At 50.7% G+C, this 20,241-nt stretch overlaps 1 protein-coding gene across 3 annotated transcripts in view; it reads left to right on the top strand.

Moving 5' to 3' along the window:
- LOC143826005 (voltage-gated potassium channel KCNC1-like) overlaps positions 1 to 20,241 on the top strand; it is a 48,750-nt gene that overhangs the window by 25,851 nt on the left and 2,658 nt on the right. The window contains exons 4-7 of one of the 3 annotated variants that reach the window (XM_077314491.1): positions 5,529 to 5,723; positions 17,742 to 17,778; positions 18,198 to 18,240; positions 19,670 to 19,727. In XM_077314491.1, coding sequence (XP_077170606.1) covers positions 5,529 to 5,723; positions 17,742 to 17,778; positions 18,198 to 18,219 — 254 coding nt within the window. In that variant the 3' untranslated portion in view covers positions 18,220 to 18,240; positions 19,670 to 19,727. The remainder of the gene's footprint in view (positions 1 to 5,528; positions 5,724 to 17,741; positions 17,779 to 18,197; positions 18,241 to 19,669; positions 19,728 to 20,241) is intronic. The other 2 variants (XM_077314492.1, XM_077314493.1) reach the window with 2 other exon arrangements.

Genomic DNA, 20,241 nt, shown 5'->3' with positions numbered 1-20,241 from the left:
GCAGCTCTCTTAGAGCTCTCTCAGCCCCACCTACCTCACCTGGTGTCTGTTGTGAGGAGAGGAAGGAAAAGGTGTTTGTAGGCTCCTTTGGGTCTCTTTCAGGTAGTGAAAGAGAGTGTTAAAAAAAAAACCAACCATCCCAGCTCTTCTTTTTTTCCCTTCATCCCAGATTCTTGTCATGGCTTGTGGCTGCCAAGGTGGCGCAAATGCCTCCCATTGTTCAACTGCAGGGAAAGACCTGATTTTGTTGTGATTCGGGCCATCAATATCTAGGGTGGCCCATCTTGGCTGTGGATTAAGTTTGTCCTTCCAAAATGACTCATACGCGAACATCGAAGGGCTCTTTTTGGCCGTTTTGGAGCTACTTTTGATTAAGAAAATTGTTCCTGTGGAAGGATAGGGGAGGAGGAGGAGGCCATCTTGGCACTCAGGCTGAGAAAGGTGATTTAGGAGCGCCAAAGCATTTTAGTTTGATTTACATTTAGAATTGATCCACTAGCGGTTTGTGGGGAAAGGGACTGGATCAGGACTGAGGGGCATTTGCCAAAACCTGCATCGCCCACCTCACTCTAGTGGAGCAAGGTGCATGTGTGTGTGAAGAGGAATTTGACCGCTCTTATAGAGTCAGGGAGGGGGGGGACTCTTGCAGTCATTTCTGTCTGTGGAAAGAGCATCCCAAATACCCAAGATGCACTGAGACTTGAGCAGCAGATGGGTCCCTCCATGAGCTGGCAAGAACGACAGGGTTGCTGGCAGGGAATCCCATAAGGGATACAGTCATGCTCATCCCAGCAAAGGCTGAGAGCCAGAAGGCCTGGGTCCCCTAGATATGAGGGACACGGCTCTGTGATTCAAGTGTTTGTGCTTCTTGAGAGCCAGCGTGGTGTTGTGGTTCATAGCGGCGTCCTCTAACCTGGAGAATCAGGTTTGATTCCCTCCTCCTCCTTCACAAGCAGCCAGCTAGGTGACCTTGGGCTAGTCACAGTTTTCTCAGAGCTCTCTCGGCCCCACCTCCCCTGTTGTCGGGAGAAGAAGGGAAGGCGATTGTAAAGCACTTTGGGAGTCGTGAGGCCAGCTGGTTGACCTTGGGCCAGGCAAAGTTCTCTCAGAGCCCTCTTCAGCCTCACTGTCTGTTGGGCGGAGAGGAAGGGATTGCAAGCCGCTTTGAGACTCCTTTGAGAAGTACGAAGCAGGGTACAAGAAACCCAGCTCTTCTTCTTCTTTCAGAGGGGAATTAGCTTTGGGGGAGGTTCCTTAAGAGCTGGGCCTTGCGAAGGCTTTGGGGGTGGTCGAGGAAAGAGTTCACAGCAGGAAAAGAGAAAGGGGTGTTTTGTGCCTTCGAGAATGGGAGAACTAGGGGACAGGCGTGCTGAATGGGCCAGAGGGGCGTCAGCTGTGATGCATTTTGGGAACGGCTGCACAGGAGAGCCATAATTGGATGGTTCTCCGGAGAGGGCAAAGTGATGAGAATCTCAGGGCCCAAACAATTGACCCCCCCCCTCTCTGACTCCCTTCTGTGCACGCACACATGCCCAGAATCCACTCCCCTCGTTCACGGCCCGTTCGTCAACAAATCCACCAAGACAGACGGCAAGATGGAAGCGGGGGAAGGCCCTCAGGGGCGTGCGGCCAATTCCTGCCATGCTGTCCAACAGTTCCCGTCTCCCGTGGCCAGAAAAGCCATTTGCAGCCCGGGCAGCCGAGGAACAAGGTTCCCACTTATTGGCTGGGAGCATGGCTGTGCACTGAACATAATGAGGAGAGGGAAACCGGCTACGTTTCCTCCAGAGAGACAAGTTCCCCAACCACCCAGTCTACAGGTCAACTCCGGTCGCTTTAACCACGATGGTCACCTCACCGTTTTCACCTCGGTCCCTGTTCATTTTTAATATGTTTTTTAAAAAATGTGTTAGATATTTATTGGGCGATATGATCATATATGGTCATGTCGACCCGCCCACCCAAATGGCCAATGATGGGCCTGGTGGAGGTAGGAAGGAAAGGGGGCCCAGGTGGGCATCTATACAGCTACATTCCCCAACCATGTTCTCTACAACTGACCCCATTTTTGGGGGGGGGGGTTTAAAGGCTGGAAAAGGTTTCAGGGGTTTCTCAAGGGAAAAAAAGGTTGGGAAAGGCTGAGGTAAGGTTATCTGAAAAACCAAAGGACCAGTACAAGGAGCTTTTTAAAAGAAAAGTACTTCACTGTGGCAACAACCTCTCTGTCTCCATCTAGAAAAATTTCGCTCAGCGTTGGCCTACCAACAAAGGATCTGGGAGTCCTTCAGCGATAGAGCAGGAGATTTCTGACTCGTAATGAGAGTGCGATGCTTAGCAAAGTCCCCTTGTGCAGTTCCCTTTTCAATTAACAAGAGCTGCCCTATATAAATTAGTGTGTGTGCATCAAGGTGACATTGGATTTATTTTATTTTTTTGCTTGGGTATCAACTTTTTGAGACTGGCAACGTTCTGTGTGCCATGTCCCTGTGAAAGCGTCAGGATCGGGGCCTGTAAATATGTTGGTAACTTTTTGAATAATTCTGCTGTGAAAAAAATGTAGCCCTTTTTCTTCCTTGGGTCCTCCAGTATAAGAAACGGGCACTCCTAATCTACCCTGGCCCCCAAAAAGTAAAGGAGAGAAGATTCCAGAAGCAGCTGAGGCTTGCTGTGAGGAGACCACTGTTTCTGCTTAATGTCCTGGCCGCCCTTTAACTGTTTCCATGCCCATTCTTGTGGCACAGTGAGAAAGCACGCACCTTGAAAAGACCTAGGGGGAAACGCAAAACGACTAAATCTTTAAAATGATGCAGGTGAGGTGAGAAAAAAATCTGTCTCTTGGCATCACTGATGACACGGATGCTGTCCAGTCAGTGCCTGCGAGGCCACTTAGCCATACAGCAATCTCAGCAGCACTGGGTGTGTTGGCTGGGAAGTCCAGAACACCTCAGTTCCCCCACCAACACCTCTTTTTCCTTTTCAGTGTAGGGAAAACTGAGATTTCCTGGCAAATATGGACGCAGGGCAAAGAAACAAACTTAAATCCCAAATAAAGAGACTTGAAGGCCTCATGGTTTCCCAGCTTTAAGGTTCTGCCTCTGCTGGGCTTGCTCTAAAGGAAGCTCACTTGACGGCTGGAATCTCAGACCTCGCAAAGAGACGGGGATCTTCCTGCCTGTCATCCACACACCACCGCAGCCCTGTCACCATGGCAACTGCTAGATCACTTTGTCTCATCCGGTGTGGCTTCAGATTCTTCCCAGCTAGGGACCACTTTGCCACCTGGCGCTTCATTGGGGACCCTCAAGCCGCTGAAGCACGGGGAGAAGACTAGTGTTTTACTCAGGCCTAGTCGGATCTGTTTCAGGTCTAGGCCCGAGAGTTTAAGGCAGGGTGCCAGCAGCGAATTCAGGGACGAAACCCTGTAAAAGACAAAGGAAGCAGGAGCTGAGGGAGTCTGTCGAAGCTGAGAGCCGTGGTTTCCATCACCTCATCTTTGGGAGTCTTCTCCTGCAGCATCCCAGGATCCCGCAGGAGAAGTGCAAGGTTTACTCGGCCAAGAAATCGATGGGGAAAGGGCCCCCCTCCCAGGGTAGGAAGTGTGAAAAGATTGTGGGAGGGCAGCGTATGTGACAGTTGTCAATTGTTTGGAGAATGTCACAAGGAGCCGGAGCCCTCGTCCGTCCTGTTTGCTAAGGAGCAGGGGAAGAAGCCACGGGCTGGATTGCCAGATGACTGGATCGCTGCGTTGATGTGGGTGGGAGTGCAAGAAATGAGCAGTTGTGGATTATTCATGGCGCAGGATGGTTCCAGGCACCTGTGTTCAAAGTGGGGCGTCTGTTGCGGGGTTGGTGTGTTTTGCCAGCTTTCAAAAGGATCAATAGGGAGTGATTCTTTCTTCCCCTGTGCCGAACATTACGGATTTAAGTCTTATGTGGTGTATCTCAGGTAGGTAATGGACATCTCCAGTGACATCACACAGACATGATTTGTCCCATCCGTGTCAGTATCGTCCCATGACTTTCCTGGAGCTTCTTATTTCGCTTTTTAATTTAATGTTATGCGACAGTTTCACAGGAAGGCTTCACCTTCTCCTTGTTTGTTTCTCCGCTGGTAAAGCTGCCAACTCTGAGCAGTGGCTTTCAGTTTTGTGACCTTTTCTATCTTCGAAGACGGTGTTCTAACAATTTTGGGGGAATTATTTCCCCGTGAGATGATAGAATGGCCTGTGACAATTGATCAATAACTTTCCTCTTTCGAATGATCAGCTGGTAGGTGCCATACGCCAAAAAATGGAAGAGTTGGTTCTTATATGCTGCTTTTCTTTACCCGAAGGAGTCTCAAAGCAGCTTACATTCACCTTCCCTTTCCTCTCCCCACAACAGACACCCTGTGAGTTGGGTGAGGCTGAGAGAGCCCTGATATTCCTTCTCGGTCAGGACAACTTTATCAGTGCTGTGGTGAGCCCAAGGTCACCCAGCTGGCTGCATATGGGGGAGCAGGGAATCAAACCCGGCTCGCCAGATTAGAAGTCCGCACTCCTAACCACGACACCAAGGGTGGCATACATAAGGCTTTTTCTCAGGCAGTGTGGCCTTTCTTTAACCTCTGTCGAGATCAGAACAGGTAATGAAGATGACAACGTGCCTTATTTTAAGGGGCATCCTTTATTTTAGGAGTGTTGTGTGTTGGAGACTGTTACCATCATATAAAACAAAATGGATTTTATTTCAGTCCCTCAGAGGTCTGGGGATGGAAAACTCAACGCTCCTACATATGCTTTATTTTCACATTTATGATCTACATTGTCCAGTTGAAAGTAGTTCGTGTACGGATGCCAAAATATGCTCCTGTCTGCCTGCTTCCTCTTGGGACAGTTCTACACTAACCATTTTATTTAGGGATGCTAGCCTCTCGATAGGACCTACACACACCCTGGAATTACAGCTCCTCTCCAGACTACAGAGATCCGTTCCCCTGGAGAAAATGGCTGCTTTGGAGTTTGGACTCTGTGTGATTTTACCCCACTGAGTTGTTGTCCTCACAGGGTATCTGTTGTGGGGAGAGGAAAGGGAAGGTAATTGTAAGCCGCTTAGACACTCCTTCGGTTAGAGAAAAGTGGCATATAAGAACCAACTCTTCTTCTCCTTCTCCTCTTGTTGACTACATGAAGAATTTCATCCATACTTGTTTTTTGTCCCTAGTATGGGAGTTCCACTGGAACAAATTGTTAAACAGCATTTACATTTGGTAATGAAATTGGAAATGTTGAACTTTGTTCTTGCCGACGCCATTCAAAGACGAGAACGATAAGAAGAGTGCTTCTGTGAGAACAGAGGCACCATCTTCCACGGTGTCCATGAATGGGGACAATACTCCACTTAAGAAAATATCAATTTGGATATTCTCAGGAATGGGGTTTTCGGATCAGGCAATTTGGGGGAACTGGGATTCCAGATGCGAAGGTTTTAACTCTGCCTAATTTTTCTCTGTTCTCTTTCTCCCCACCCCCCCAACCCCGACCTTCACAGATTCCAAGCAGAACGGTGATGCAGCAAATGCGGCGTTAGCCAACGAAGACTGCCCCACAATTGACCAGGCCCTCTCACCCGAGGAGAAGTCGCCGGTCACCCCGGGCGGCCGGGAGCGCTACAACCGTGACCGAGCCTGCTTCCTCCTCTCCACGGGGGACTTTGGCCAGTCGCCCGATGGGAACATCCGAAAAGGTACAAGAGGCGTACATGAGCATCCTTTTTGGCCTGCCTCGTTTGCAAAGGCATGAACCATAACCTCGAAACATATATTCCGAGTCTGACATCTCCCCTGCCCTATTCATAAGCCTCCCCTTCTGAGAAGGAAGAAGCACAGTGGCCAATATGCCTAGATTAGCGTTCTTAAATATGTGCCTAATATTGGGTCTGATCTACAGGAAACAGGCAGGGAAAATGAAAGGCCAGGTCAGAGTATGGAGCAGATGGTGTCCTAGCAACCTCTTGTCTTCATTTCCCCACTTTTGCCTCTCTAACGATAGTATTTATGGTCAGGGAAAGCTGCCCTCTCTCACCTCTTTTAAAAGGGCCACCCAGCGGCATGGTCTTTTTGGCGTGGTTTTGCTGGGAGGGGAAACAGCTCCCGCCTCCCCACGTTCCCCGGCCTTGCCCATCATTTTCACAATTCCCTGGCCCATCAGTTCAAACATGTTAAGCTTGCTGCGCACACGCGCGCACACACATGCTCCATGCGCCTAGTTCTCGTCCACATGGGTTTAGCGTCCTCTGAGCTTGACCGCTCCACCATATTCCTTCCTTGTACGTGCTTCATCCCGTTCTGTTCTTCACCTCCCCGAGATGGTCGTTTTGAAGGAGAGGGACTCCGAGGGGAGCGTTTTGTGGACCGAAAGAGCCAGTTTGGTGCAGTGGTTAGGAGTGTGGTCTTCTAATCTGGTGAGCCGGGTTGGACTCCCCACTCCCCCACATGCAACCAGCTGGGTGACTTTGGGCTCGCCACAGCACTGATAGAGCTGTTCAGACCCAGCAGGAATATCAGGGCTCTCTCAGCTTCACCCACCTCACAGGGTATCTGTTGTGGGGAGAGGAAAGGGAAGGTGATTGTAAGCCACTTGGAGACTCCTTCGGGTAGAGAAAAGCGGCAGATAAAGAACCAACTCTTCTTCTTTTTAATTTGTGATGATTGTAATGGTAGGCAGTAGTTGTAGCATGTTAGGAAGCTGCTCTCCCCTTCTTCTGATGGGGTCCTCAGATTCAATAGCTGGACTTGAGTTTGCTCATTTCACTGCTGAAAGGTGGTGGTGGGGAAATGATCTCTCCCCAAAAGAATCCACAACAGCGTGGCTGCTGTGTTGTGTAAGTGCCGGCCTAGCATCTGTCAGCCGCTGATCTTAGCAGCAGGCAAGCTCTTGAACAGGGACAAGGTTGCGCTTGTCACAGCAGGGGAGCAGGGAGGCTGCAGCTAATGAAAGCTGGTGAGGGATTTCCTTCCGCCGAGGACAGATGTCATAGGTGTCACGCAGCAGGGGAAATCAGCGAGAACCAGGCAAGGAGCCACTGCAGGGAGGGACATCCAGGCACGGAACAACTCCAGGCTTCTACGCTTTCCTCTTTCGTTAGGCCCAAGTCTTGAGGGTTGCGTTGCTGGGCCCTGGCAAGAAGAAGAGAAGAAGAAAAGAAGAAGAAGAGAAGAAGAAAAGAAGAAGAACTGTTTTTTTTCTACACCTCTTTTTAACTACCTGAAGGAGGCTCAAAGCGGCTTCCAATCGCCTTCTCTTCCTCTTCCCACAACAGACCCCCTGTGGGGTAGATGAGGCTGAGAGAGCTCCGAGAGAAACTGCTCTGTGAGAACAGGACTGTGACTAGCCCAAGGTCACCGAGCTGGCTGCATGAGGGGGAGCGGGGAATCAAATGCAGCTTGCTGCCTGTTCCTCAGTTGGAAGGAGAAAAGGGGTCTGTGATTAAGATGGGCTGGAGGGGCCGCTGGACTCCTTGTCCTCAAGATCCCCAGAACTCTGTAAGTGATTCAAGGTTCAAAAATTCTGTCTTGTTTCACTTAGTGTCCCTTCCTTCAGTGGGGTTGCCAACCTCCAGGTAGTAGCTGGAGTTCCCCTGGAATTACAACAGGTCTCCAGATAGATGACAGAGGTCAGCTCCACTGGAGAAAAGGGCTGCTTTCTAGAGGGGATGTTGCTCTGCTGAGATCCTTCCCTGCCCCAAAAGCTGCCCTTCCTAGGCTCTATCCCAAACCCCCCCAGGTATTTCCCAACCGAGAGCCGGCAACACTGTCCTTCATAGCTGCTTGAAAGAGCACTCTCTTGGTCCTAGTCACCCGAGATAGAGAGCTGGGTATCGTTTTGCAGGACAAAAACATGGCCCTGCCCAACTGGCTTGGTGGTGCCTGCCCTACAGGAACGCAGCCCCCTTCCCTACACCGTTTCAATGACTCTTTCCCTTCTCGGTCCTCCGGGCACTCCTGTAGAAGCGCCATCAAAGAGTGTCCCCTCCCCGCTCTTTTTGCCGCCCTCAATCCGCTCTCCGTGGTTTGCGGGTGGCACTGCTGCATTCTGGGAGATCTCCTGGGAGTGCCCACATGGGCGTGGGCGTCCCTGGCAAAGAGCCACGGCAGTCTTGCCACCAGATTAAAAAGGCAAGGGGGAATCAAGCGGTGGGGTTATCGAAGGACCACTTTGGCAGTTGATCTCCTCAGGGTCTCCTTAGAAACACGATGGATGAAAAAGAGAAACCTGAGGCCGCAGCCGATTAACCGTGCACTCTGGAAGGGCCTCCTGGGCACGTGAATGGGATTCCTTCGGAGTAAATGGTTCAGGAGTGCCCAACAGGAGAGAGGATGGAACCTACGCAGGATGGACGGGAGGCTGTTGTTCATAGGCAATTGCTCATCAATCCAGGAGCATCAGGCAGGGGCGGGCTCCGTTGCCTTGTGCACCAGCTTATTAATTGGAGCACAAAGGCTACAGTGACACCCTGGAGGCTTCCCGGTTTTACTGCGGCAGTGGCCCAATTCATCAGATGGATCTCATGAAACAGGCCAGTGTTTTCTTAAGCCTCGTCCCGATCCCTTTCCCCATTCAGTTGTGGTTCTGCGATAGAACTCATGCGAGGCAGATTATTACGGGGTCTTTTTAAGTCAAGTGGGGACCATCGGCCGAAGCATCAACCAAGAAGTCTTTGGGCAGGCCTACTGTCAGCGTGGTGTAGAGGTTAGGAGCGGTGGGTTGTAATCTGGCAAACCGGGTTTGATTCCTCACTCCTCCACATGCAGGCAGCTGGGTGACCTTGGGCTAGTCGCAGCCCTGATGAAGCTGTTCCGGCCATGAAGTAAAATCAGGGCTCTCTCACCTCCCTCACAGGGTGTCTGTTGTGGGGAGAGGAAAGGGAAGGCGACTGTAGGCCGCTTTGAGACTCCTTTGGGTAGAGAAAAGTGGCATATAAGTGGTAACTTACCATCAAAAAGCAGCTGTGAGGAAAAAGTAATGTGCAATTTGAATGGGGGCCGCAGCAGTGGGGAGGGGTGTGCGTGAAAAAGGCAGATTATAGAAGAAATAAAACAAGTCAGGAAAAATGGACCGGCAGCCTTATTGTGTCTTTCTTTGTGGGAAAAGCAGCTGGGCAAGGTTGTCTTCTCATAGGGAAGAAGAACTGCTTTTCTATACCCCGCTTTTCACTACCCAAAGGAGTCTCAAAGCGGCTTACAATTGCCCTGCTTTTCCTCTCCTCCCAAAGACACCCTGCGAGGTAGGTGGGGCTGAGAGAGCTCTGAGAGAACTGTGGTGGGCTGCATGTGGAGGAGGAGGGGGAGGGACTCAAACCCAGGTCTCCAGCTTAGATTCTGCTGCTCTTCACCACTCCACCAAGATGGAAAGCACTCTGGGGAAAGGGTTTGCTTTTTTAAAAGAACACTGGGGCCCAAATTGAAGCCCCGTCGAACTTGTTTTTACCCCATAGCAGCCCATAGCTGTTCGTTGCCAACTAAGGATATGGTGCTGGGGGGCGCTGCACCTGGAGATGTTAAATTTTTGGACATCTTGAAACCATGAGAAAAAGTTGCCCTTCCTTGCAACCTTCCGTAGAGGGGAACCTAATCCAAAACCTTTTTTGTTTTGCTTTTTTGGGGGTGGGGGTGGAGGGCTAATGCAAAGATACTCTAAAGCAGGGGTAGTCAACCTGTGGCCCTCCAGATGTCCATGGACTACAATTCCCATGAGCCCCTGCCAGCAAATTGGGAATTGTAGTCTATGAACATCTGGAGGGCCACAGGTTTGACTACCCCTGCTCTAAAGCAAGGCACCATTAGATTTACATCGATAAAGAATATAGTTGCTGTCCCCCCAAGTAACCCCTGAACCACCCCCAATTATGCATCCATAATATATGTAGCTGGATTGAAGACTAGCAAACCAGGAATAGAAGATAGGAAAATTGGATCCCTCCCTCCCCTTCATCACAGCTTCCTGTGAACATCTGCTGTTTGAGATTATTCCAGCTACTCATCTGGGATTATGCATCTAAGGCAGGGGAACCCTGCTCATCTGCATATGTTTATTAAACCATTGGTATGCCAATAAAAGGATAGAGATGATTTCCATATTTGAGAACAAACAGGACGGAAGGTGGCATGGTAGAGCCCAGGGTAGCCAAACTGGTTCTCCAGGTAGATTCAGGGGGGTCGCCGGGTTGGGCTGAAGCAGCACAACAAAACAAAAATCAGAGTCTAGTGGCATCTTTAAGATGTTTAAGGCGTCTGAGGAAGTGGGCTTGCACTCGAAAGCTCACGCCTTGAATAAATTTTTGTTGGTCTTCAAGGGGGCACTGGACTCTGATTTTGTTTTGTGGCTCTCCAGAGGTCTGTGGACTACAGTTCCCATGAGCCCCTGCTGGCAGGGGCTCATGGGAATTGTAGTCCATGGACCTCTGGAGAGCCACAGTATGACCAGCTCTGATATAGCCCAGTCTTATCAGATCCCAGGAGCTAAGCAGGGTAGGTGGGTAGGTAGACATATAGTGTATATACATGCACTGTCAAAGGTTGCTATACTTTTTTCATTTGACTGTTAATTAGCTGACATTAGTCAAAGCGAGCCAGCTTGATGCAGTGCTTAAAAGTGGCAGCCTCTGATCTGGAGGACTGGGTTTGATTTCCCCACTCCTCCACGTGCAGCCAGCTGGGTGACCTTGGGCTAGTCACGGTCCTCTGAGAGCTTTCTCAGCTTCTTCGACCTCACAGGGCTTCTGTTCTGGGGGAGAGGAAGGGAAGGCGATTCTAGGCTGCCCTGAGACTCCTTCGGGTAGTAAAAAGTGGGGTACAAATCCCAATTTTTCTTCCCCTTCTACACAGGGACATAAGTTGCAGTCCATTTATGGGGAGCCCAGCCAGGGTCTTTCAAGGCAAGTGAGAAGCAATGGTGATCAGCCATTGCCTTCCTCTGCCATTGCCTTCCTCTGCCATTGCCTTCCTCGGGCTGCTTAGCTTCCAAGATCTGATGAGATGAGGCTGCACCAGGCTTCCTTGTGTGCGACCCAAAGGCATTGTTTTAAATATGTTCCCGCTCCCTTGGAGACTTCATTTAAACCATGTTTCCTCTGAGGTCGGTCAAATGAGTGCCCAGCTGCTTGCTGGGGAGTAAAAACAGTAATGACAGGGGAAGGCACTGGCCAGCCACCCCGTATTGAGTCTGCCATGAAAACGCCAGAGGGCGTCACCCCAAGGGTCAGACATGATTCGGTGCTTGCACAGGGGATACTTTTACCTTTACCTCCGCCTCTAAATCTGTTTTCAAAAGCAAAATAGGTGCCGAGGTACTACAAGAGTACCTCTGAGCGCATGCAGAGTGGCCTCTTTTGCCCCGCTAAGAGTCGCCGTTTATCCGCATGCATTTAGGATCGAGGCTCGGCTCCTGCTTCCGCACCTCTCTTTTTAGAAATTAAGCATCACCGTGCGCCCAAATGTATGCAAATTAAAATGGGAAATTAGGCCACTGCTGTTTTGCATATGATTGTTAATCCAGACGTATGCAGAGGGAAAGTGTCCCTATTACCCAGCACTGAGGCTGAGCACAGTTTTCTTTAAAAACCCAAAACAACCTTGATGGGGAGAAGGAGGCAGGTCAAGCGCAGACCTGGTAGGCTATCCTTTATGTGAAGGAAAGCACGTCCCTTGGAGGGGAGGGGGGGGAGGTTGCCAGCCCAGCCTGCTTCTGGAACTGCTCTCCTAGCATATTCCCCACAGCTCAGAATAGAAGGACTGTTTTCTCATCTGGGATGGGGGAAGAGCTGTGTGCCCAGCTGGTAGAAAATTGAGGACACTGGTAGCTTGGCTGGCTTGAGGACACTGCAGAATATCATTTGTGCCAGAGAAGATTTCTCTGGGAAGACAAGATGTGGGTGACGAAGATGGAAGTGAAGGGAGGAAGGAGGAGGGAGGAGCCTCCCTTCCCTTCCCTTCCCTTCCCTTCCCTTCCCTTCCCTTCCCTTCCCTTCCCTTCCCTTCCCTTCCCTTCCCTTCCCTTCCCTTCCCTTCCCTTCCCTTCCCTTCCCTTCCCTTCCCTTCCCTTCCCTTCCCTTCCCTTCCCTTCCCTTCCCTTCCCTTCCCTCCCTTCCTCCCTCCCTTCCTCCCTTCCTCCCTTCCTCCCTTCCTCCCTTCCTCTCCCTTTCCCATCCTTGCCTGAGGTTGACCAGCGCCATGCCACTTTTAGACAAGGGCGAAAGAAAATATATCTTAGTGCCCACTGTCCACAGAGTTGCCCCCAGTTCAGTCCCTAGAATTTTCTGCTGAAGGTATAGCTTTGTTAAAGAAGGTTGTTGGCCTTTCCAATTAGAAAGAAATTGGCCTAAGCCTTTTCTCTGCATGATCTCTCCGGTCACTCTCCCTCCCTCTCTGCTGCTTCCCGATCCTGTTGTCCATTTATATAGCATCTAGGGGGGTGGCCCTAAATCAGTTTGTGTCCAGTGGGAAAAGATCATAAGGTTGACCAAGGCAAGAGCAGCTGTGGAAATGTCCTGTAAAGTCCCCACCTTCTAAAGCATCTCCTGAGAACATAAAAGCTACTTGCTACTTTAATCCATCTCTGGCATCAGGGATGTTTTGGGTCTCTTGCAAGGCTGAGTGCAGAAGGAATATGCTGTTCTCTCTGTTAGTCAAGAGAGAGTTTAATTTTTAAATGGTGCACTAACTACAGCGTCTGCGAGAGCCAAATCAGGTAGCATTGCTTCCTGCCATCCAAGAAAAACATAATACCTAGAGATGTGTGCCATTCCCTCACCCCCATTTTCACTTCCTTTTCTTTTTAAATAATGTGATTCTGGTTGCTTCTGCCTGAAGCTCTTTCCCTGCATCCTCCATAATCTCAACAAATTTGGACTGGGATTTTAGGCAACATTTTCATGCTTCCACCAACCGGCCAGTTTCCCCCAGGTTTCCCTGTGATTTCCTCCCATGCATCCCAAATCTGCTTTGATACTATTTCCTGGAAGACTGTATTCAAAGCAGTTTTGTGGAAGTGTGTACAGCAAGATGTGGATTTCCACAGTTCCAGCCCCAGGTTCAGAATCACCATTCCTGCTGTCTGCCATCTCTTCCTGCAACCACCACTACACTTAAGGATTGTTGCTGTTGACACACTGTAGGGCTGTTGCTATTGACACTCTGCAGGGCTGTTGCCATTGACACACTGTAGTGCTGTTGCCATTGACACACTGTAGTGCTGTTGCTATTGACACACTGTAGGACTATTGCCACGCACAGTCCTCTTCAGTGGTCAAATCTGTATATCTGCCGGTTGGTAAACGTGCCTGGCAGTTACACACCTGCCAAGTCACTCTTTGACCCTCCCTCTGGCCTCTGTGACTATAACCGTCCACGGACAGAATAATGGCCACATCCCAAAATGTTCAAACTATTTTCTCCTCGACGTCCGTTATAATAGGAGTATTAACAAACCAGGATCTTCCCCTTGGGTTAGGATCAGACTGCCCATCCCCAGAAATACTCCTTATGTCAGCCTCGCTATTGCACATTGTTGACAGCTGTTCACCATCTGTTGCGTGCTGTATCAGCTGCAGCCAGCTGTAGTCACCTGTCTCCTGCTGATTAAAAATCCCAAGAGGGCGATGGCTCCTTGATGGCTCGAGAAAAAAACCCAGAAACACACAATTGCCTTGCAATGTATCATCAGTAGCTCAACAAACCTGCCTAGGCATGCGCAGGATGTGAAGTGGGAGCTTGTGCATGGTGTGGCATTTTGGTGAGCAATGCATTTACATGGATGTACCCTAGAGACCAACGTTGCCCAAGCCAGCCTGATCTCGGCAGATCTCAGAAGCTAAGCAGGGTTGATCCTGGTTAGTATTATGGTGGGAGACCATGGAGGACCCCAAGGAATACCAGGGATGAGATGCGGAGACAGGCCATGCCAAACGACCTCAGAATGCCTCTTAGCTTGAAAACATACAGGGTCACCCTAAGTCAGCAGTGAATTGATGGCAAAAAACAGCAGCACTGTTTTTATTTAGTTAGTTAGTTATGCTCTGTTTTATACCCGGCCAACTCTCGACAGTGTTGTCTCGTGGAGGCTTACAGTATAAAAACAGAATACAAAGTGCCCATAAAGCTCCCCTTAAAACATTAAAACCAGTCCAGTCAAATACTTTAGAGCAGTGGTTCTCAACCTGGGGGTCGGGACCCCCACCTCACAGGGTGTCTGTTGTGGGGAGAGGAAAGGGAAGGCAACTGTAAGCCGCTTTGAGACTCCTTCGGGTTGAGAAAAGCTGGATATAAGAACCAACTCTTCTTCTTCATCTTTGTCTTCTTCTTTTTCTTCTTCATGAAGGCGCCCGCCGATTTATAACCAATTTATATACAATCATGAGCAATGGATCTTTGGTCACTTTAGGTTTGATTTCTGTGAAAGAGCACTTGAGTAATTTTATCATTGGGGGTCACCACAACATGAGGAACTGTATTCAAGGGTCGCGGCATTAGGAAGGTTGAGAACCACTGGAGTAGAGACAAAATGGCCGCGTGGCCTACTCTAATCTAGGCCGATCCCGCGTTGAGCATGGGGTTGGTCTGGATGCCCCCTTCCAACTCTAGGATTCTATCAGTTGAGCTCTGGAGGTTCGGAGAATAGAGCTGAGCCTTGATTATACTCACTAGACATTCACACTAAGAAAACGGCAACAAGGCATCTCACAAGAAGACCACAAATCTGGTCAGCTGTGTTGGTCCCTCAGAAACTAATCCAGGCAGGTCACACGTCCCCAGTGGCACAAAAGCAATCCCTTTATGAACCAATGCTTCGGGGACAATATACACAAACCAACCAAAGCTTTGTTTGATTCTTAGTTTCCAAAACATTAAAAGTTTTAAACATCCGGTCTGGGCTTCCCCTCCAATGAAGGCGGGCGTTCTGTGAGAGGAAAATGAGTGGGAATGGTTTATGGCAGGGCGGAGGCTTGAACACGGGGAGGCCTTGGGAGAAAGGAGTTTGGGGTCAGGACAGGAGGGAATCTGAAAAGGTGGGGATGGGTAATGCCTTAGAGCAGGGGGGGGGGGCAAACTGTGGCTCTCCAGATGTCCATGGACTACATTTCCCATGAGCCTCGTGGGGATTGTAGTTCCTGGACATCCGGAGACCCACAATTTGGCCACCCCTGCCTTAGAGTCAGGTAAGGGGAAGCTAGGACTCCCGAGAGCTCTGAGAAGCAGTTGGGTCTGTCAGACAGGTGAGCTTGGGAGTCCAGACAGAAGTCCCTGTCCATCTTGAGAGGGGGGTGGGTTTTTGCAGTCACACCTTCCTCTCTGTCATCACATGTCCATCTTCTGTGCCACCTCCTCACACCACCTCTGTCTGTTTCTCCCCCTGTCCATCTCCATCCATCGCTCCCACCCCGTCCCTCCCTCTCCTTCCCTCCTGCCGCCCACCAAATCCGGGGCCCCCTAGGCGCCCGCCACCTGCCGCAGCGAGCATCAGAAACCTCTGCCACCTCCTGGTACCTGCATGACTACAATGCCAACGCAGCCCCTTGGAAGCATGAGTAGGATGCCCGGAATGGTGAGTAGGCACCCTACACCCCTGCCTCCCCGCAGCCTCCGTGGTTAACTCTTTGCTTGCCCTGCTGACTAAACTCACCATCCAGAGTCCCGTGCGCGGCAGCTAAGAGACAGGTTAAGCAGTAGGCGTGGCCGAGATCAGAGGGGCTCGTGCAGAAGGTCTGGGGACTGAAGATCAGGGACGGCACCTTGTAGAACTCCACAGGGGAGCAGATGTAAGCCTGTCATGGCCGTTTTGACTTGGGAGGGAAGCCTGAAGCCCGTCCCCCTGTGCAAGGTGCTGCCAAGCCAAATTGGGTACTGGAGCATTTGGGAAGGTGACTGTAAGATCAGGGATTCTTGTGTCCCATGTATTGTGCAGTTCGGCCCTAAGATTGCCCCTCCTGTTGACAATGCCAGATTAATACTAGTTAGAAGAAGAGTTTTTTGTACCCCCCGCTTTTTACTTGGTGTACTGGTAAAGCGTGGAGGCCTTTAATCCGTTCATATGAACTACATTTGAGCAGTTGCCTAGGTGGTACTATGAAATGGACCATTATTGTGATAAGCCACCCGTATGCTGAGGAGTAATCACTGAGGAAGCTCCCGGAAAACAGGTTTATTACCCGGGGCCCCGTTTCGATGACTCATGACATTGAAATAAATCACACAGAGAATACTTTCATGTTTGAAGGATGTATTGATCAGCCTTTCGATTTCCTTTGTTTCTTCGCCTTTGACTATGTGGGGAATCGGGGTTTTTTTGGGGGGCAAAAGGTGACAGGAATCGGGGGGGGGGGGGTTGGGGGGTAAAAGGTGACAGCAAGGGTAGAATTAAACTATTCCTGAGACTAGTATAGGGACAATACAATAGTATGTGTGAGATTGTACGGGTACCTTACAAGGGCATCCTATACATCAATGTAGCGGTCTTTCTGAACTTTTCCAAACTCAGGAACCACATTAGAGTCATGTGACAGGAAGAGAAGAAACCAGCGCTATGACCTCAGTGGGTCATGGTTACAGCCAAGAAAGCCAGGGGCAGGAAGCATAAGCTGGAAACCTGTGTTAGTGAGGAACAAGCCAAATCATGGAGGAATTCTCCTCAGCATGGAATGCTCTCACCTTGCCATTCTGCTGCTCCTCTTAGCAGGCGTGCAAAGAGAGCCTGAGACAGCTTTCCCCAAAATGGCCTCTCTAAAGAAGTCCCTGACCCAGCACGTGGGACTCTGCAACCCACAAAAATGATGTAGATCTATGTTTTCATAACCACGGCTAGTGACTTGCGGTGTGCATCAGATTGCAGCCTTTGGTCGTATTCAGCAGAGTCTCTGTTTATTTTTAACCCCAACAAGCCAAGAAGTCCTCTGCCTTGTGCAATCCTTTCTCCTCAAACACAGGCCTCGTAAATTCCCCATTTGGGAACATAACTGCAATTCGTTGAAACCTCCAAATGGAGCCGAACAACAGGCTGTGGTTGGTTCTCTTCCCTGCAAACCGGGATCTTTAAAACGTAGTTTAGAGAAGAACCCCAGTTTGTCAAGCAGGAGTGCAAACTTTGGTTAGTTGCAAAGTGGTGATTCTTCAGTCTCCCTTGGGAAAGGAGGAAGCCCAAGAACTTCCTGGCTCATTCTGATCGCCAGGTTTGTTCCCGACATTGGAATGCAGCAGAAGGAGCTGGAACGCAGCAGTTAGAAGACGAACTGGTGTTTTTTTCCCCATTTTTCTCTACCCGAAGGGCTCTCCAAGCAGCTTACAGCTGCCTACCCCTCCTCTCCCCGCAGCAGTCACCCTGTGAGGTGGGTGAGGCTGAGAAAGCTCCGGACTGTGACTGGCCCAAGGTCACCCAGCTGGCTGCATGTGGAGGAACGGGGAATCAAGCCCTGTTCTTCAGATTGGAGGCCACCCCTCCTAACCGCTGCACTAAGCTGGCTCTTAGGAAGAAACAAGGGGGTTAAAGCAGTGTCCCCACCACCCCCTCTCCAGCTGCTTCCTGCAGATAGCGCATGGTGTCCAAACTGCTCCAGATCCTGTCTGCTTGGGGGCGGGGTGGAGGGGGGTTTCCTTTCACGTGACCTCTTCTCTCCTTTTTATACTTGTACGCACCCGAAATCCCCTTCACACCACTTTCCTTGTGTTCTCACGTGCTCATGGCTTTATTTCATATTCTCTGTTTTCATTTTCAGGGCAAATATTGCACCCGTCGAAAGAAGGGAGCATGAGGTGGGTGCATGGGATGGCCCTCTGTGACTCCAGTTGTCAAAAAGCCCATAGGGACGCTGTGTTTATTTGTGTTGGCGGGGAGGACCAAAACTATGCTCCAAAGTGGGGCATTTGCCCCCCCAAAAGAAGAAGAAGATAAACCTGGAAAGAGGTGTAATTGGAAAAACTAAGACTGGGAAAACTTGAGAGATGACGAAATAAGATCCACTGCAGGAGAGGGGGAGGGATGAAAGCAAAGACGGAGTCAGGTAGAAAGACTGCCAGGGGATTTAGCACAATATCCTGGGCTACTGGAACCGCACAAAGGCCTCTCCCGATGGGGCTCGTCCCCATCCCCCCCCCCCCCCCCGTGTTCTCCTCAAAGATGGGCTGCACCAATATTTGATTCCAATTAATTCCCCATTTCATACGTCTTGTAGGGTCCACCCTGTATTCTCGTAACGCCCCGACCGCGTGAGCCAGGTACGTAACCCAATGCACACACTCCTGGTCTACTTGTTACTATGCACCCTTGCGGGTACCGCTTCATTCCTTCCTAGGCCGCCGCAGTTGCTGATCTTTCAGTGGGCCCAGCATCTCCATAGCCCTCCCCCGGAATCTGATGCATGCAGCCATTTCTTGTACATTGCGTGTCTCTCGGGGTTCTGGCGGGTGGAGGACCTCAGGAAGAAGCCTTTATAGCAGTCTTGCAAATGGGTCAACCCCCAGCTACTCACCCCCGTTATTTTTGACTAGCCCCTTTGCTCTGACAAGCCGGTTACTCCGCTGAGGCTTCGAAGAAACAAATTAAGCTTTAGTCAAGCTTTCCTGCATCGTCGCCTGGGTAGAATTCTCACTCGCCAGAGGTGACCAGGTGAAAGGCTGTCGACGTAACTATTTCTTAAGACTGGCCACCCCTCCTCTTGTTCCCGCCACTGCGTTCCCTACTTTAATTAGCATCCAGTTGAGCTGGTGCGAAACAGTCACCTGTGCAAATATTTTGGGTCCATTCCTCAGCCTGTTTGCACGTTCTCAATTCCCCCCCCCCAAAAAAAAATTTGTGAGTGCCACTCCCTGTTTTCCTCCGTTGCAAATTGTCCAGATTATGAAACCGAGGCCTCTGCACCTCGGTTCTCTGCGCGTGCAAAACCTCTCGTAAGCGCAAAGGAGATAATGGTGCACCATGTTCTGGTCACAAAAACAGAGGGTGTGCGTGTGTGTCTGTGTGCATGCAGTTGTGTGCAAATGAGGTAAGTGCAAAACCGGGCACCCGGGAGTCGGGTGTCCGGCGCCGCTGCATGCCAGAGGAGCTCTGTGAGCGTCAAGCGCTCCCATCTGCACATGCAAAACCTGGTGAGCAAAGGAGAGGAAATGTGGCAAATGCAGGGCTGCCGGCGCACCTGCATTTGCACACGGTTGCCTGCGTGTAGGTAAGCCTGTTTCCGCCCTTGCTGAGAGGGCAAATGTGCCACCAGCGCCTGGTGGCACGCAATTCAGACGGCTTGCACGTGCAAATGGAAGAGTGACACATCTCTTTTAAGCATCCTTCTGCACAAGCGACTCCTGGGCCAGAGATTCCGTCTTGTGTGGGGCAGTCCTTAAACGGTGCAAGCTTCCCCGTGTGCAGATGGAACAAGGGGCAAGAAGATGTTTGTGCAATTAGAAAAAGCACCCGGCGTGATGGGGACGGTGCGTTTTGCACAAGCTGTTTTCCTCCCCCCCCCCCCGCCCGCCCTCTTGCGTGCAAAAGAAGCCAACTTGTACCCATTGTGTGCTGGGGGAGGGCAAATCCCATTGATCGTGCACACAAAACCGAGGGGAACGGTGGCGCCCTTTGCTGCTTGCCCAAGCTGCCTTGCTTAGCTTTTCCAGCGCAGTGTGACCTGGTCTCCGTGTCTTTCTCTGTCCCCAGCTCTGATTACCGCCTGAGACTGGCTGGGCATGTGAACTCCAGCGCCCCCCGGAGGCAGGTCAGCCCTGCTCAGTACTTTCCAATCCAGTTTCCGTGTTTGTTGTCTTTGATCCTGGGCTGGGGACTGCCGGGGAGCTGGGGAAGAGGCCCCTTGACGGAGGTCAAGTTTCTCCACCTTGCTCAGAGCCAAGAGCTAAAAGAGGGGGGGGGGGGTGCCGATCGTTCGGTGGATGTTGTTCGCTGAACAGGTTTGTCTGAGCGAGGAGGTGGCGATAACCTTCCGAGGGCAGAGAAACCCGGCCTTGCCTTGCCTTGCCTTGCCTAAAGTTTTAATGCGATTGTCTGATGGGAAAGCGTTCTACGGACGTTTGGTAACATGGGCGACTGAGCAACAAACGCATGCTGCGTGCAAAGCACGTTTGGTGACATGTTATCGGTATGGGTACCTTGCGGCATGGCATCGTGTGTCAGTGTGGGCGACGTGTCCACGTGAGGCATGCTCTTTATTTGATGTGACACGCATCTGTTTCTACCACCCCTTTCCTGCCCGTTCGGGCTCCCCAAGGCTGTGA

This window comes from Paroedura picta, chromosome 16 (genome assembly GCF_049243985.1).
Source record: "Paroedura picta isolate Pp20150507F chromosome 16, Ppicta_v3.0, whole genome shotgun sequence".
Classification (NCBI taxonomy): domain Eukaryota; kingdom Metazoa; phylum Chordata; class Lepidosauria; order Squamata; family Gekkonidae; genus Paroedura; species Paroedura picta.
This window is presented reverse-complemented; position numbering and strand designations above follow the sequence as displayed.